Source organism: Telmatherina bonti (assembly GCF_933228915.1).
Source record: "Telmatherina bonti genome assembly, chromosome: 20".
In the NCBI taxonomy this organism is placed as follows: Eukaryota; Metazoa; Chordata; class Actinopteri; order Atheriniformes; family Telmatherinidae; genus Telmatherina; species Telmatherina bonti.
Genome location: NC_136618.1, coordinates 28,905,870 through 28,924,835, shown reverse-complemented (window position 1 = coordinate 28,924,835; position 18,966 = coordinate 28,905,870). Strand labels below are relative to the sequence as shown.

At 39.6% G+C, this 18,966-nt stretch overlaps 2 protein-coding genes across 2 annotated transcripts in view; both read right to left on the bottom strand.

Annotated features, from left to right (window-relative positions):
• nebl (nebulette) overlaps positions 1-18,966 on the bottom strand; it is a gene marked incomplete at both ends in the record, with an annotated part of 173,050 nt that overhangs the window by 28,246 nt on the left and 125,838 nt on the right. The window lies entirely within an intron of this gene.
• LOC306771105 (uncharacterized protein) overlaps positions 1-18,966 on the bottom strand; it is a gene marked incomplete at both ends in the record, with an annotated part of 91,377 nt that overhangs the window by 15,400 nt on the left and 57,011 nt on the right. The window contains 13 exons of the mRNA XM_079260168.1: positions 3,208-3,312; positions 3,509-3,613; positions 7,063-7,164; positions 7,443-7,553; positions 10,897-11,007; positions 13,592-13,702; positions 14,161-14,268; positions 14,404-14,514; positions 14,660-14,767; positions 15,882-15,992; positions 16,781-16,891; positions 17,095-17,205; positions 18,367-18,477. Of these exons, the coding sequence (XP_079116294.1) occupies positions 3,208-3,312; positions 3,509-3,613; positions 7,063-7,164; positions 7,443-7,553; positions 10,897-11,007; positions 13,592-13,702; positions 14,161-14,268; positions 14,404-14,514; positions 14,660-14,767; positions 15,882-15,992; positions 16,781-16,891; positions 17,095-17,205; positions 18,367-18,477 (1,416 nt within the window). The remainder of the gene's footprint in view (positions 1-3,207; positions 3,313-3,508; positions 3,614-7,062; positions 7,165-7,442; positions 7,554-10,896; positions 11,008-13,591; positions 13,703-14,160; positions 14,269-14,403; positions 14,515-14,659; positions 14,768-15,881; positions 15,993-16,780; positions 16,892-17,094; positions 17,206-18,366; positions 18,478-18,966) is intronic.

Below are 18,966 nucleotides of genomic sequence, written 5' to 3'. Positions count from 1 at the left end.
GTATATTCGGCAGCATGGAAGGGGGGGAGGGAGGGTTGCTGCTCACTCCCACATATTAGAAGCTGGTGGAGAAAAAAAACGAGTCCAGAGATACGCTGGAACCAAATGCGCCAAATGCTCCTTTGTTTCACTTTATAAAATAAAGTGACTCATGTTAAAATACTGGAAATCCTGTGTGTCCAAGCAGGGTTGCACCTTATGGAGTGGAGGAGGTGTAGGAGATGGGGAGAAATAAACACCACCCTGACAGAAATGACACTAAAAGATAAACTTGTGAATAAATAAGATTTCTCTACCTCTGATGTGTTGCATCACTTCTATATGCTGTGAAAAGCAGCAGCGTTTGGTTCCAACATGAAAGGATGATTTACAACACAATCATTCAGGTTAGATGATTGTGCAGGTGAAGCGCTGATGTTCACCTGCAACAACAACACCTGCGCTTGTTGCCAGTGAACGTTTACCATTTAGTACCATGTTATGTAGTGCCTCCATCATCTTGCACACATTTTACAACTGTACAACAGATTTCCTCCTGTGCATCGAGGCACCTCCACCTGCTCTTCATCTGCCCAATGGCCGCTACACCACGGCGTGTCTGGTTGTGGCACACATAGTTCTGTTATTCTGGGCTCCGGAATGGGAAATGACGGGAGCACCCCTGACCTGTCAATCACTACCCTTTGGAAGGTGCCGGGCTCGACTTCAGAGTCTCCATGCGCCATGTTCACCAGCAAGGACATATAAGCCACTGTGTGCCTTTATGCATGTTCTGTATCTGCAGGTGGGGGAACACCCTGATCAGCCTAATGATGGGCGACCACGTCATTTTAATGCAATTATTCGTTGAGACCTTTATTAGTATGGCAGCTTCTGTACAACTTATTAACTGTGTGAAATGGCTTTTATAACACCTAGAACTGCTTCGTTTCAGAGTGGTTGACGTTTTACGTGGTGGAGGAACAATATCAAATATGCATTTTCTCATTTTTTGCAAATGCTGTTAATGTACAACATTCTGTGTGAAAGTTTATATTTGATTTTGAACAAATGTCTAAAATGAAACCAAATTTCTTTGGTTTCATTTTCTGCCTTTGGTGTCGCCGTTTCTCCAGATGTTGTGCGAACGCCAGGGTCAGAGTTGGCGTGGAGGTAGGGGCGTTTTACCGCCAAGTCGTGTTTTTGTAAATCCCAAAAGTTGACTATAATCGGCATACGCCGGGTTTGTGTGTGCGACAGCTTTATAAATGAGGCCACAGGTCTGTAGTTTCAGGGTTCTACATAGAACCAGGTTTAGGTCAGGCCTAAGATTAGATTTTCTGGTTGAGTTTCGTCACGGTTCTAGTAAAACCTTCATGTATTTATGTGGGTATTTGTGTGCATGCAGCCTGCTTAACTTGTACAGCTTCCATCCCACAGTCCCTCAGCATTTGCTTTAGAAAGGTTGCCATGGTTACACCCACACAACAGACTGAATTTTAGAGCGTTTCAAAGAGAAAGGCACAGACATACACAAATGCCAACAGATACAGTTTGTCTTAGACTTCCTCGTCTCAAAGGCTGAAAAGAAAAGTGTCTGCAGGTGAACTGAAGGACACAGACAGAGTTAATCTCATTGGTTCAGCTGATTTGTTATGAATCTGTCAGGACAGGACTGAGGACAATAACATATTACAAAACATCATCTTATCTTTAAAGTCGGGGTAGGTAATCTTGCTCAGAGACATTTTTTTTTACTCTGGGTGAAGTGGTTCCTCGTCCTGATAGTAGTCTGTACATTTTGTAATTATGAACAATAAGAAATGCAGTTAGACCCCTCAGTTTACTGTATATCTGTAAAAAATGACAAATCAAAACGTTCGGGCCAAAATTGGAGTTGTTCCGGCTCCCCTCCTCCCCCTCCAGCAGTGCATACCTGATAGCCACACCTTGCATATAAACAGCATGTTAGGATGAAAATACAAAGTAGTAAAGTAGAAACTCGGGAGGTAAACATGGCTGAGAAAATGCAGGAAGGATTTTCCCGACCCGGCTTGGTTTATTTGCCTCCTCCCGCTAAACAGCCGAGAAAGAGAAAGTTGTTGGTGGAAAAAGCTGCGAATAAAAAAGCCTTGGATCATGCAAGGAGCAGAACCAGAGGGGAAGGAGCCAAGACAGGGCACCACTTTCACATCTTGCTAGCTCCCCAACATTACCCACCCCAAGTTTAACCCCAAAAAAAAAACAAAAAACGGAAAGAAATGCAGTTCAAGCTCCTTTATTAATATCTTTGAATCAATAAATATTTGTTTTTCACACAACCTTCTGTGTATTTCTTTTGTTTCCTTTGTAAAACATGGCAGAGTTAACAGATGAAAAGTAGCCATTTGGCCAAATCTGGCATTCTGTATTTTACCAAAGTGTTCTGTTTAAACCATAGACTGTATATAAAGAGATGGACGTAGCGTCCGTGACGTCACTCATATGTTTCTGAAGAACTGAATTGAAGCTTGGTGGGCGGTTTCCTACCATTGCCATCTTGGCAGCGTCATGTGCGTCGTCTCACCGAGAAAATACAAATATGGGCAAAGAGGTGGAGCTGAGAGGGGGGCTGTGAGCGTCATGGTGGATGATTAACATCTAGCGAACTCTGAGCTGCCTATAGCTAAGAGCTAACCCCGAGATAATGGGAGCTAACCAGCTAACGGAGGTAAGCGGGCTAAAGCTAAGTCACGTTGTTAACTGGCTAAAAACCACGGTTATTCTATGTTCTTCTGACTTGAAGCGGGAGATCAGTACCTGTCAATCAAAAGGACGCGCCCCTAAATATGCCGAAATTCGAGATTAAATTACTTTTAAACAAGCGAGTTAGAAAAAAAATCACTCCCCCCACAGTTGTCATGAAGGTAAACCTGACCTATTAAACCAAAAATGGATTTTTGAACCAGACTGTAAACATATTTATTTCTGCTGTGAAGTTGGTTTTTTAACATGGGAGTCTATGGGAATTTGCTCTGTTTTGGAGCCCCCAGTGGATGAGGGGGGAACTGCAGTTTTATGCACTTTATGGTTTCACTTTTAACCACCGAAGGTTTCCGCTTGGTTTTAACACGCCCTGTCCCTGACAAAGTAAAAATAAAAAACGTGTTTAGTGTTCGTGTATATTGCTGGAAACTCCGCTTCATGAGGTCATGTGAGACAGATCATGTGATGACATGTGTTGCCCACCTGACTGGCCAGAGCAGCAGCTGCTTGTGTGTGCTTGAAGGACAGGCAGTCCAGAGGGTTGTAACATGGTTTCTGGCCCTTTAAATGTGTCTCCTTATACTTCACCTGCAGGGCAGAGCAGCATACATGAACACATCAAATGTTTGCTGATACAACACCTACAGAGATCTATTGATGAGCTAATTTAGGACTGATCAATTAAATTTAATAAGTGTGTAATTTTTAAGTCTATTACGACCACAATTCATCATTGTTTCATCGCCTGCTCAGTGCATGCTGGGTAACTGTGTGCTTGTGTTACCTGACTGGCCAGCTTTGACACGTCTTTGGCGTGTTGGATGTCGGTTCTGGCCAGAAGCGAGCCGTCGCTGTAAACAGGCTGTTTGGTGTTATTCTTGTAGGCCACCTGCGAAGGAGGTGCATATTCACAGACTCAACATGTGTTCTGTGCAACATGAACAAAGTACAGAAAAACATTAAACAACTTCTGCAAATCTTCAAGCCTCTCTTGTTTGGAGCTGAATTAACTGAAGCAGATGTTTGTAAATCTGCTAACGAGTCTGTAGGCAGTAACTGGTTTACTGGGATGTATATATCCGTAGGAGCCAATTTGTTTAACTGTGTTCCTCATTGGTGCTGTTAGAGAGCACTGTATTGTTGGGCAGGTGATGCATTTCGGGGGAAGGTGTCACTGGTTGGCCAGATGTTTGGCCTGGAAGGGCAAAAGGTTTTTGACCGCAGGGCGCGAGTAGATGTCTATATGCCACAAGATTATTTACAAAAGGAATAAAGATTGATGAATCTGAAATTAAGTGATCTGAGTGGAAGTCAATCACGGCGAAGCGGCGCGTCAAACCAACTCTTGGGCCAAGATATCTCAGTGGCTTTGTTTAGACTTAGCTCCCTCAATTTCTGATCCAATGTAGATCCACCCTGCTTTCACTTTGTGCTGCTGTGGATTCATCTCTGACAAAACTTTCTTGTGTAAAGCTCTTCTCAGACGTAGCACGTTGCCAGAAATCTACAAACCACTGGTTCATGGGAAGGAATTTAACAACAGCAACCAGATCAGACCTTTCAACATGGTATGAGTGAGACGTGACTTCTGATCAGCTGTTCAGAAGACTCCGACATGTTGCGCTATAATATAAATAAATAACAGCACTGTTAAAACTGTCCTCCCTGTTGGTTTTTATCTAGAATAACCAGCGACAGTGTCTGGTTTCTTGCTTTTTACTCCCCTCCACTGACATTTGGTTTAATGCTTGGTAGGGGGATTTTTATTGCAAACTGACCTGTTGTTAAAGGAAGAATGTCACTTTGGGAGGATTTTATTTGTGTGTGTGTGTGTATGTGTGTGTGTGTGTGTGTGTGTGTGTGTGTGTGTGTGTGTGTGTGTGTGTGTGTGCGTGTGGTGCAGCTTCTCCTCAAACACAGTCTCACACCAGGTTATTTGTGCTCCAGAGGAAAAACGAGCAGTTTCACAGAACTGAAAGTAACACAGTGACACAGATGTGATGCTGCTTTTTAAGGAGGGGATGAAGGTTGGTGATGTTAAAACATGGACAGTGGAAACAAGTTCAAGTCCCATTCAAACCAGAATTGCAGCTTTCTCCATGCTTTACACCTCTGAGGCTGCTGGTTTAACATGTTTGATTTGCCTGGTTCAAACCAGTGAGTCATAAACAAGCTTTCACAGAAACAGACAAGTTGGAAAACCAGAGTTACTTCCTCTATTTTTCTGTCAGTAACAGTTAGCTCAGTTCGCTGAGCCAACTTTATTTAAAACACACATTAAGAACAGCAGGTACTGACCAAATTACTGAACACTAAGAATGCATAAAGTACTAAAAGACAAAAATACATCTTAAAATTAAAAACCCAACAAAACAATGTAACATAAGAAAAAATAAGACCAAAGAACAAAACCTATTTCTGCTTGTTATTGAGCTAAAGTTTAGAGCCATCCGTCAACTATTCCACAGAATACAATTCCCCCTCATCTGTCATTATAAACCTGTCAGCGGTAGATATAGAGAAAATAGCAGAGCGACAAAACAGAGGAGCATGTCCGAGCCAGGCAGGACATGAACCAGTCAAAGGCAGTGACCTTGAATGTCCACATGATGTTATAAATGAGACAACAATGTGTTATGATCCATCCTATCAACAGTAGCTGTTAAACTGGGAGATGGAGTTGATTGGAGTGTCATTTCTGGACCTCTACTGGGACATATGGACAGATGGACCTGTCACACATTGCCTGGAAATGGTATCCTCCAGTCGCTAACAACATCCATCCATCCATTTATCCATCCATCCATCCATTTATCATCCATTTATTCATCCATTTATCCATCCATCCATCCATCCATCCATCCATTTATCATCCATTTATCCATCCATCCATCCATTTATCATCCATTTATCCATCCATCCATCCATCCATTTATCCATCCATCCATCCATCCATCCACCCATCCATCCATCCATCCATTTATCATCTATTTATTCATCCATCCATTCATCCATTTATCCATCCATCTATCCATCCATCCATCCATCCATTTATCCATCCATCCATCCATTTATCATCCACTTATTCATCCATCCATTCATCCATTTATCCATCCATCCATCCATCCATCCATCCATCCATCCATCCATCCATCCATTTATCCATCCATTTATCCATCCTTCCATTCATCCAGTTATCCATCCATCCATCCATCCATTTATCATCCATTTATCCATCCATCCATTCATCCAGCCATCCATCTTCTATCCATCCATCCATCCATCTTATATCCATCCATCTTATATCCATCCATCCATTTATCTATCTTCTGTCCATCCATCCATCCATTAATCCATCCATCCATCCATCCATCTTCTATCCATCCATCCATCTGTTTGTTCATTCATTTTCTTATCTGCTGAGTCCAATTAAGGGTCACAGGGAAGCTGCAGCCTTTCCCAGCAATCATTGGGCGATACACAGGGTACACCCTGGACAAGTCACTGAACAACCATTACTCTGGTGGAATTACACATCAACTGTTTAATGAACTTAAACATGTTGAAGTCATACTTCCACCTGTTTCCATCCCGCTTTCCTGCCTGACTGAACTAAACATATGCATTCATTTTTATGTGAACATGAAACATTGTCATACTCTGTATAGACTGATATGTCTCATGTCAGATCACACACCAACATTCTTTAGCTCGATCTATCATCTTCACAGGCGTGTGGAAATGTGAGGAACATTGTTGGAAAAGTGACAAATATAATGATGAAAGAATAAAGTTGCTGTTTGTGAATAATTAACAGGATGCCTGAGAGAAGCTTTGATCAAAGTCTTTGGAAAAATGGGAACAGTGAGGAGTTTATATCCTGAGTCTGCACTTTTAATCCTGTCTGGATAGTTTACATCTCGGGTTAAACACACACTAACCTTCCAGCTGTTCCTGTGGCGGATGCTTTCACTTTTGAAAGAACACACACATCTTTTCAGGATCATAATCTGAATGTGATCCAAACTGTTACCTGAAAAGTCTTCACTAAAAACCTCTAGTGCCAAGATCTGAAACACAGATCACAAAGATGCACGCGCGCACACACACACACACACACACACACACACACACACGCACATGCATACAGAGCCTCACATACCTCCTGTGAAGGTGTAGCATGAGTAAGACTCTTACATAACAACATGATGTTAGCAGCAGAGTTTTTTCTATAATTAATCAGCGTTTCTTCTCAGAGAACAGCTGCTGAACATGACTGTTGTCATGGAGGCTCGTGTTCAGAAGGATGGGACGCTGTTAAGACACACACTGACTCACATCGCTGGCCAGTTTAGCTGCGTTGGTGGCGCTGACAATGTCAGGTCTGTCGGGTACTACGTTGTAGTGATGCAGCTCCTCTCTACCTCTCCTGTAGTTGACCTGGAACCAGCAGAGGCAGTTATGATGAAAGGTTGTTACAGTACGCACTTCAACTGAAGAAGAAATCAATGCAGTTTAATCTAAAATAATAAAAAAAAACAAGGCACAATGGTTAATGCTGCTGCTTAAAAGCAAAAGTGTGAGACTGTGAAGGAAGAAGCAGTGTGGAGATGCAGAGTCAGACCTCTACGTATATTCTGAAAGAGCACGAGTGTCCAAACAACAAAAAAAATTACTTTAAATGACTGAGATGTGCATAATTCTGCGTTCATATTTACATCGCTCTGGTTCTTGTTGACTTCCATGGCGTGCTCCACCTCAGGCAGCGTCCTCATGTTGGTGTAGCTGGACTTCCCCTTCTCTCGGTTATACTTCTCCTTGTAGAACTTCTGCAGCGAGACAGACAGGAAAGGACATGGATGGGATTAAAGATGAGGAATAAAAGCGGAAGGCAGGGAATTAGAAAAGGAATGGGAAATGAGGTAAAAACACCCGTTTGATGGAGAGAGGGTGAAAATATCTGGTTATTTAGTCATAATAATAATAATAATAATAATAATAATAAAAACCCACCTATTTGGGTAAAAGTAAGACAAGCTTCGCCTCATGGTGAAAATGCTGAATTCACAGCATGACTCTAAAATAAATAATAAACTGTAGAAAATTCTCTTTTTGGATTTAGTCAAAATTTAGATCTAATTTAATTGATTAATGTGTTCATTTCTATGTTTTTAGTGGGAAAATACAGTATCCAATAAAGAGTGTTGGAAATGTTGCTTCACATATTCTGCATTTAAAAGATTACTCCAAATCTCAATTTTAATTTAAAACTTATTATTAACATAATAAATTAAACATAAGTAAGAAGTCCAAGTGAAATTTAGACAACTTTTAACTTTCACATTCATATTGAAAGACTTTTTTAATAAGCCCGATTTTAAAATCATAAGCAGAATCCAGTAATTTGCAAATCTCATTAAAACATTTAAGATTTATCTCATGAACACATATTTCATTCATAGCAGAAGATAAACAACATATCAGAGGCTGAAACTGAGACGTTTTATAATTTATTGGATAATATGAGCTTGTTTTCAAATTGATGCAGCAACATGTCTGTAAAAAGTATTTCTAGGATGATGTTTAGCATCGTTAGCATCGTTAGCATCTCCTCTTCTTCTAACATCTGTAAACATCTGGGAAGTGAGGAGAGCAGCTGCTGGAGTTTCAGGAGAGGAATGTCGTCCCGTTCTGGTCTGATGCAGGATTCCAGCTGCTCTACTGGACCTTGTTGCTGGATTTCTGCTTCCATGATGCTCCAGATGTTTGGTACTGGTGAAACTGGACTGCAGCAGACCAGTTCTCCTGTTCCACCATGCTGCTGTGATGATGCAGGATGTGGTTCAGCATGGTGGAACCTGCAAGGTCTTCCCTGAAAGAGACATTGTCTGGATGGGAGCAGATGTTTCAGCATTGATGGAGCTTCCCAGATGTGGAAGCTGCCCACGCCATCGGCACTAATGCACCCCCATCCCATCAGAGATGCAGGCTGATAACAAGCTGGATGCTCCCTCTCTTCTTTAGTCTGCAGGACACGCCGTCCATGCTGTCCACAAACAATATTACATTTTGATCCATTTGACCACAGTTTTCCACTTTGCTTTAAATAAATTTATTTAATTTTTCTATTTTAAAGCTGATTTAAAAGAGCTTTTCCAGCCTTTTGTTGCCGGTTTTCCAACTTTTAACAGGTGTTTTACCGCCATTAAATTCAACATAAACTAATATTTTCAATGAAATGGTAAAATGTCCCAGTTTAATTTAATTTAATTTAATTTAATTTAATTTAATTTAATGTTTTAATTTAATTTAATTTAATTTCATTTCATGTTTTAATCTAATTTAATTTTATTTCATGTTTTAATCTAATTTAATTTTATTTATTTTCATCAAACATAGACATAAAACATGAGTTTATCAGATTTGTAATTCATTGATTTTAGTTTTATTTAACTTTTCCACAACGTCCAACGTTTCTGAAACTGGGGCTGTGAGGATATGATTGTTCCTGCTTTTTCATGCGGTCACGTCTTCCAGTGTTCTGCAGAAAGTGAGGCTGTCTGGCTGCTGTTGTGTAGGCAGTGTTTGTTATACGCTCCAGTTAGTGTCGCATTGCTCGGTCAGGACACCAGCCTGCGCCCCAGTTTACTCATGGAGCAGATTTTCTGCCCCTCTGGGCTGACTGACACCAAACCATCATCCTTACGTGTAATCAGTCATAACTGGGCTCTGAACAACAACAACAAAAAAGGTTGCATGTCTGTGTTTTATGTGTCAGGAAAACATTTCACAACAACGTTTCTTCTCTGCCAAAAAAATCTGGCTGTAATCACTGACTTTTCATTTCAGTCATCAAGTTGAACAAAAAGAGTTAGAATAAATAAACTTTCTGTTCTACAGAATAAGTTAATAGAGTGTTTGTTTCATTTAATCAAACAGCTGTTCAGATCAGAATTGTGGATCACAATTTTTCCCAAACCACATAGATCTGTCATGGTTTGGACTTTGTGTGTCTTCTTTTCTGGTTTCCTGTTTTATTTTGTAGTTTTTTCCTGTTTACTTCACTTGTCTTTTTTGTTTTAGTTCACCTGGTCTCATCAGCTTCTTTTACACCTGTGTCTCATTATGCTTGTCTGTATATATACTCCTGGTTTTCAGCTCCCAAGCGCTGGATCATTGTGTTTGTTTCCTGTGTCTGTCCCCTGAGTCTGGAATCTGCATCCCTGTCTCTGCATTTGGGTCCACATCCCCACCGTTACAAGATCCATGTTAACCTCATTCAGATGAATGATTCAATCTTCACACTCGCAGGAAATATGCATTCTGACTCAGGAATAAAGACTTTTCTGTCCATTGATGCTCTAATTCTAATATTTTACAACTTTAGCTTTTAATGATCATATTTTAATTGACTCTTAAACCATAATATTGGACTTATTTTCTACACAAATGAGCTGCAAGATTAAAAACACTCAGAGGAAGTAAAAATCATTGATCATCCTGCTACAGTTCTGCTGAAAAGCCGCGGCTTCTGGCTTCAAACTGCTCGGGAAGAGCTCAGTGAGCAACGCAAACAGCTCCAGGCATCGACCCAGCCTCCGGACTCTCCAGATCCCAGTCTGTGTGTGAGCTTCTTCCAGTCCAAACCCTCTGCTCCTGACACAGCAGAGCAGTCATGGCTCGCTGGCAACATGATGTTTACATCGTGTCTTTGCTGCTTGTGTTAACAAACTCTCCAGGAAGCACTTCAGTCTCCTGATCTGCACCGTTTTATTTAAAATAATCTGTTTTTAGCAGAGATCATGTGAGAAACACGTCTGTCCCACTTTGTGACCATCAACCTGCCACTGCAGTCTGTTGGCTGTGTGTGAGTGTGTGTTTCTGTGTGTGTGTGTGTGTTTTGGGCAGTAGGTCAGCGTCTGTGTCCTCAGGCTGTGGAGCACAAAACAGCTGCTCCCTCTGTTCACGCTTCTGCAAGCAAAGTGATACCACACACACAGTCCCACAGTGAGTGTGTGTGTTAAAACTGGAGGATCATGAGATGTTGATGTGTGAGTTAAATCTGAAGCATCTCCACTGCTCACCTGTACCTCGCTGTTTGGTTTTAGGGTAGACTGTTTAACAGTCTATGCTCCGTAACTGTCTGAGCTGTGAGCTTCACACCAGACTTACATCACTCTGCGCTTTGCTCAGCTCCTTGGCGAAGACGGTCTCGATGGTTTGGGGCATCTGAGCGTACAGACAGCACTCAGCTTCTTTCTTTCCCTCCTCCCTGTAAGCTTTCTGCAGCACAAAAACACAACGAGAAGGCGGTGCAGCCATTTAGGCTCTGATGTGTTACCTAAATCTATCGCATGGTGCAAATATTAGGATTTCAACACATGAATTGAACACATGAAACTTAAAAGTCATGAGTGACTTCTCATTTCTTACATTTCTTAACTGTTTGACCTGCTTTGGGTTTTTCCCAAATTTCCACCTGCTGCAGTAACAGTAAATGGACTTGTACTGGGATAGCACTTTTCCAGTCAAGGTGCTTTACATTACATGTCACATTCACCCAGTGTGATTTCAGGACAAATATCATCACAATGCATAAGAAACTTAACTGGTTGTTGGTCAAAGACAGACTCTTATATTCACTGACAGTTATAATTAGAAATATATCTGTATTAAAACTACCTGTTATTCTATTTAATAACCTTACTTTTAGTGCTGGAAATCACCAATATACCACAAGACATGCAAAAGATGGAAATTTTAGCTTGCCTAAAGCAAAATCAGATGCAATAAAAAGAACTGTTATGTATAGAGGCATGAAAATATGGAATTCTCTACTGAAGAACATTAAATTAACCACTGACCTTAAAAACTTTAAAATATTATTAAAATACTATTTTTCTAAAGTACAGGTATCTACATGAATTATAATTATAAGGGTTTGGTGATAAGTATAATAAATACAAATGCATGTGTAATAGAGTAAACTAATCGATAATGTGGATAGAGGTGTACTAGAATATTTGTTTTATAGATAATCAAATATATAAGTTGATATCCAATTATAAGTTAGCGGATTTTTTGTAAATGAATAGTTTACATGAAAGGATGTAATATGAATGGACATTACATACATGCATTTACTTATGTAAAAATGGATGTAAAGAGATGGATTGAATATGTAAATAGCTTGTATTCCAGGATTGAACCGAAATATTGATGTTCTGTGTAACTTTTTACAAGTTTTTGTTTTGATATTATAATTGTGCCAGACCCCTGGAAGAATAGCTGTAGCTTGCTACAGCTAATTGGGATCCTTAATAAACTAAACAAAACCCATCCACACACACTCGCACACACCAGGGCACATCTGGGGCAATGCAGGGTTCAGTGTAAGTGTATGTCTACAGGTATGTGGTGAGGGAAAGCCTAGAATCTTCTGGTTGGAAGAGACGACTGCTTTAACCAACACATCACTGTGGGATGTGTGGGAAACTATTGCTCACTGACTTTAAAATATTACAGGAAAGTGTAGCTACTCTGAAGGGAAAGAAGAAATGAAAACAAACTCAAGATATGTCATGTATTTGTATAAATAACGAGGAACCATGCATTAGACGGTTATAATGCACAACACGGCGTGAAGAACTCCACGACCTGCAGCAGAGTGCATTATAACCATCTAATGCACAGATCAGTTGTTTAATCTGCTTATACCATGGTTCCACACAGCAAACATTTTATTACAAACTTGTATTTCTTATTGACAACACTTGCTAAATATGCTAAAGTACAAGAACTATTTCATGTTGGCTTCGATGTACTTTTTATGCCAAACAATCGTTATCAAGCTACGGCGCGTTTCTCACATTCACCTATTAAAAAAAAAAGCTGATCTGAATCAGCTGATTAATGTGTTGCTACGGTGACGCCCCGGATATTACAATGATTTAACTCGCTGAACTATGTGTGCATTTCTATGAATTAATGTTGTCATTAAAATTCTCACCGACTATGGCATACGTCATCTTAAATGTTACTCGTTTTTTTTATAGTTAATTATAACAAAACCTCATTTCCACCAACGGGTGTGGGTCGGGGCAGGCTGGGACGCATTTTCTTGCGTTTCCACACGCAAAAACTAGGAAAGATATTCTAATATCCGACCCAACCTGTCCTACATTTTTGGGATCCTCATGTTGGGTTACCAATATAACCAATCAGAAACAATATGGTGGAGCTTGACATACTTCAATCCTTTATGTGGTCGGAAAAATTGGCACTTCCCATGTGACCTGACATAAAAACAACACAGGAACTGCCTCTTGTTGATAACAGATTTACTAATGAATCTCTGTTAAAAATGGCATTGTAAAGCACCGTAGTGTGGACATTTGAGGAGGTCAGTACTTTCCTCGGGATCATTGGGAATGAAGAGGTCCAGAGAGAACTTGACAAAGGAAAGTGTTGTACTGTGATGGGACCATGCTATCACAACATTGAGGTATCGATCACGATCCGGCTGATACTCCCCCTCTCAGATAAGGGTATAGTTGACTGTAGGAACTCGACAACATTACAGCTAACCGTCCCATCCTGTGCACGTTGGTGGAAACAAGGCTTAAGGTGGCTTCACAAACATGAAAGAAACCTACAATTAAAGTGGTTTTCTATTGGCTGTTAGTGACTGTTGGGAAAGTCCATTTCCATATTGCAATACTCTACTCAATATAGCTACAGTAAACGTTGGGCACGTACTTATTACTCAGTAAATGGACTCTGATTGTCAGTAGCAGATTGTTGAAGGAGACATTGAAATACTGAATATTAAACTGTTTACAGGACTTGAGTGCAGGTTAAATCATACCTTACTGTACAGCTGAGATTGTTCTTTGGCATGCTGAGTGTCTTTGGTCTCAGGCAGCAGCGAATACAGAGATTTAACCAACTCCTTCTTACCAGCCTCCTTGTATTTATTCTGAGGACAAAAGAAAGAAAAATCCGATAAATTCCTGATCAGTGAAACAGTGTGCACACACCTGATGTTGGGTAGAGCTCTTTATCATGACACCATCCAACAGCCTGTTTCACCACAAAAACACTGGACTCATTATAAATCTGTTTGCAGATGACACTAAACTCTACGTTGAAGACACTTACGCTGATGGATGGATACAGATAAAGTTTAAATGGCAGAAAAGTGAGAAGACTGTGATTAAACACTCAAGATAGATCAATAGACCACATTTTAGGGACACAAAAACAGTAAACATGGAGGATATTGCATTCAAATCCACTGAGAGATTAGTTCATGTTTAAAAGGAACTTATCATCCATGCATCTCTTGATGAATTATTTATCTGTAATGTTCCAAGAACAAATCAAACCTTTATCACAGTTTAAAATCCTCACACACACTGTTCCACTGTTTCCCACCTCGCTGTGAGTCTCTGCCATTTCTTTAATAAACTGAGTCTCCAGAGTTTCAGGAAGCACCGAGTACAAACTGTTGGGAAGATCTTCTACATCTTTCTTGTACTTTGACTAAAAAAAAAAAGACAACAAGCATATTTGTAAAATAGACACTGAAAGAAATATATTCTGTCTGTTTTCTAGGTGATGTGTGAACAGGTAAATATATGACTCGCTGAACATTCAGGCTCACTGTGTGCATGTCACCTCACTCTGAAGCTCAGAGATCTGCTTAACAAACTCCATCTCTTTGGTCTCAGGCATTTGGTGGAAAACACTGCTGCTGATCTCCTGTCGGCCTTTCTCCTTGTATTTATTCTGGAATATAAACACTAACATGAGACAATGCAAACAGTGTGAAGAAAAACTACAAAAAGTTTAAAAAGAACAATAAATTAGCAAAAGATTCACTTGATAATGAAGCTTGTAAATGAAAGCAGATTCTTAGCAGTGACCTGCTCACCTCACTCTGAAGTTCTGTGACGGCTTTAACAAACTTCATCTCTTCTGTCTCAGGGAGGTGAGAGTAAAGGTTGATGCTCAGATCCTTTTTACCTTCTTTGTACTTCACCTGGAGAAAGCAGAACACAAATGAGCAGCAAAACCTCTGAAAACAGTTCTGGAGTCAAACATATTTATCTAAATCTTCTGCATAACAGAACAAGACACATTTCTGATCCCATTTTAAGCTTTTCAGAAAACAATTGATAAAGGAAAATAACTGAAGTCAAACAAAAGAAAAGGTCTGCAAATGAATTTACTGAATGAAAACAAATTAAACGGATAGATTGATTGATAAAAGGAGGAATTTCTGGATGCAACTGCAGTTCTGTGAGTGCATAGCCAGCCCTCTTAGGGGCTTTTGCGTTTCTTGTGTTGAGTAGCCATGGTCACCTTATCCACATAGAAAAAAAAGGTTTTAATAAAAGATCAGACTTTATGACAACAGTGTCCAAAGTCTGGCCTCGAGGGCCGCTGTCCTGCAAGTTTTCCATGTATCCCTGCTCCAACACACCTGACTTACATCAAATGGATCCAACAGCTCAGTGGCTGATTAATTTGAGCCTGGTGTGTTGGAACAGGGATACATGGAAAACCTGCAGGATTGTGGTCCTGAAGGACCAGAGCTGAACAGCCCTGCTTTATGATCAGATATCCAGCATCCTGAAAGCCATTAGACTTCATTCAGCTTTGGCTTTTGATGCCAGAGTCCTGACAAAACAGCAGATTATGACAGAGTTGGTGTGGGAACAGGCTGTTATATCATACTGCAGCAGCCACGATGTTCTTGCTCACTATGGGCCTGACTTCAAAGACTTTTGTGCCTATCAATCTTTTACACCCAAATGTGAGCAAAAAAAGGGGATCCAAGCTGGAGAAAGACCCTCAGAAACTTTCCTTTAAGGACAAAGTCTTGATGCCTTCAAGCACCAGAAGAAATATCAGCCCTAACAGTAAATACCTTGTTGAAAATAAACACTGCTAAAAGATTCAAATATATAGACAAGTTAAATAAGCCAATGAAAAGGCACCAGAACTGAAACATTTTAAGACTTTTGGCAAACAAAGAGACGACTGAGAATTTTTCTCACTTTATACTCTCACAACATGCACTAAAGCAAAGTCATATAAAAAGGTGTTTAATAACCTGTCCTGGACATGTGTGAATCTGTGTGAGTGTGTACCTGGCTTTGTAGATCAGAAGTCTCTTTAGCATGTTTAGTCTCCAGAGTTTCAGGCAGCTGATGGTACAGACAGCTGCTCGCCTCCTTTCTGCTCGCCTCCTTGTATTTAGCCTGAAGACGGCAGACACAAAAACTTGCTAACACGCCAAACAACTGCTGCAAGCAGAATCTGATATCATTATATAATCTGATATATGATCATTATATATCTGATATAACCCTATAGCATAAAACAATACAGTTGTGCTCATATGTATTCATCCCCTTTCATTAAAGAAAAGGCTGAATTTACAACAGTCACTTAAATAATTGGAGACTTAAAAAAGGAACAATAACCAAAAATGTGCAAAAATATGAGTTAGTAATATATGACACTGTTTTTTCATTTAATTGAGTTGAAGAAAGAAAAAACAAACAAACAAACAAATGTGTCCTGGACAAATTAGAGCACTTTTCTGTTGAACAGTGGGACAAAATACCTGTCAACAGGTGCAGAAGTCTGACTGAGAGGAACAGAAAACACCTGACTGGAGCAGAAACATTAAAGGATTGTTCAACTAAATATTAGTTTATGAGTGATGCAATATGTAATAAATTATCTTATTTATTTGCTTTTTAAAAAAAATATTTCTGTTGAACCAGAATTAGAAAATAATGTAATGATTTTCATAAAACTCTTATTTATTATTACTTTAGTCAATTTCATCTTATTTTACAGGCAGCTGTTTTTTTCCTTCTTTAATAAAAGGGTATGAATAAATATGAGCACAACTGTATTTCTATAGGATTTATGAGGGATATTAAACACTTATATCTGGAAGCCCCTCTAATTTGATTAAAGGACTTAAGAAAAAAGAAAAAAAATCACAAAGCAATGAAAGAAGTCACATGTTTCTTACCTCGCTTTGCAGCTCTGAGAGTGTTTTCGCTAACTGAGTCTCAGCGGTTTCAGGTAGCTGAGAGTAGAAGCTCTGAGAAAGGCTCCTGATCCCATCTTCCTTGTATTTACTCTGGACAGAAAGATGCCAAAGAGACTGAAACTGAGAGACCCATCACATCCGAGTGGAGATATTTCCTCCGTGTTTTGACCCCTTCCTCTACGATATCACAGTACAACACGGCCAACAGATCTACTCACTGTAGGCTTCAGATTTTTCCTGAATTTTGTCAGATTATTGAATCTGTTACAGCAAACATGTCTGTATGTGTTCACCTCACTCTGCAGGTCGGACATCTTAGCAGCTAGTTGTGTCTCCGGCGTCTGAGACAGCTGAGCGTAAAGACTGGACGACATGGACTTTTTCCCGCTCTGCTTGTACTTATTCTGTAGAAAAAGGCAGCGGATGACTTTGATTCAGACACAAACACAAACTTTTATTAAATAGACAACAGAAAATGTAAGGTGTAATTCAATTCAATTCAATTCAACTTTATTTATATAGCATCAAATCACGGCAATGCCATCTCAAGATGTTTAACAGACAGGAAAAAAAACATCATGAAAGCCAATGTAATGTAAGAAAGGTAAGACAGAAAGGGTTACAGAGCATGCAGGAACTGGAAACTGGTGAAGGCATCACAGTTGGGTATAAAAGCAGCATCCACCAAAGCATTGGTTTTTTTAATTTGATCATTACAGTCTGCTTCCGAGTCAAGAGAACCACTGCTGGATGGTCATGAGCTTTGAGCCCTCAGGCAGCACTGCACTAGAAATTTTCATGACACCACATGGACTTTAATTTTCACTCAACACAGTTCACCTCTATGGAGGATTAAAAGTGCCACAATGTATTAATTCAATAATTAATTAATTAATTAAATGTGTCATTCATTTACTAAAGCATTACATAATTAATTTATTAATTAATTTATTAATTAATTAAATAATTAAATGTGTCATTAATTATTTAAAATAGGAAATAAATGCACAAATATTTAAATTAAATATATCAGTAATTCATTAAAATACAATTCATATACATATATTTATATATATATATATATATATATGAAATGAGTTTTAATGAATTACTGATATATTTAATTATATATTTGTGCATTTATTTCCTATTTTAAAGAATTATTGACACATTTATTTCATTAATTATGTATTTAATTCATACATTGTGGCACTTTCACTCCTCCGTACACCTCTGCATCCACAATTTAACCTGTATGTGTGGGTTCTCTCCAGATACTCCGGCTTCCTCCCACCGTCCAAAGACATGCATGTTGGGTTGACTGGTTACTGTAAATTGTCCCTAGGATGTGTGAGTGTGAATGGTTGTCTCTCTGTGTTGGCCCTGTGATGGACAGGCGAGCTGTCCAGGATGTAACCCCTCCTTTCGCTCAGTGACTGCTGGGATAGGCTCCACCCCCAAACAAAATGCTCCACAAAACGAACAAGTCACTGTTTAATGTTTTTATGCTCAAATATTCAGTCATGAAATGTGAATGGGTGGATGTGAATAATGGATGTGTGTACCTCACTCAGCAGCTCAGTAACCTCTTTAACATGCTGCGTCTCCAGTGTTTCAGGCAGCTGGTGGTACAGAGAGCTGCTCGCTTCTTTCTTCCCGGCTTCCTTATATTTAACCTGCAGAACATAAAGGAAAACTAAGATTAAATGTTTTTAAGTGCAGTTTACAAAAATGGTTTAACTGTAATGTCAAATATGCTGGATGCTCTTTAAGTCAGATTCATATAAGCACCAAAGTTGCTTATATAATGTCATGTTTAGTTTGTTAAAAAAAAAGACTTAAAACCCAAGAGGAGGTGGAGGAGAGAGCGATAGAGAGGAAAGACTGAATGGGTTTCTGACAACAGGACCAGAATAGACAGATGCCAGTTTATCTGTGACGTGTTAACATGACTGGAGTGGCTGAGAGCGGGAACACACACCCAATTTAGTCTCTATACAGAAAAGAAAAAAACACACATTAAAAAGCCTGTAGCTCTTCATGCAAGGACCTGCGTTGAACTAGACTCCAGCAGTCCACTAGGATCTTCCTACAATGTCCTCTACTGTCTGATTTTGTGCTTGTTTTGCTCTCACTCATATGTAAGTCGCTTTGGATAAAAGCCT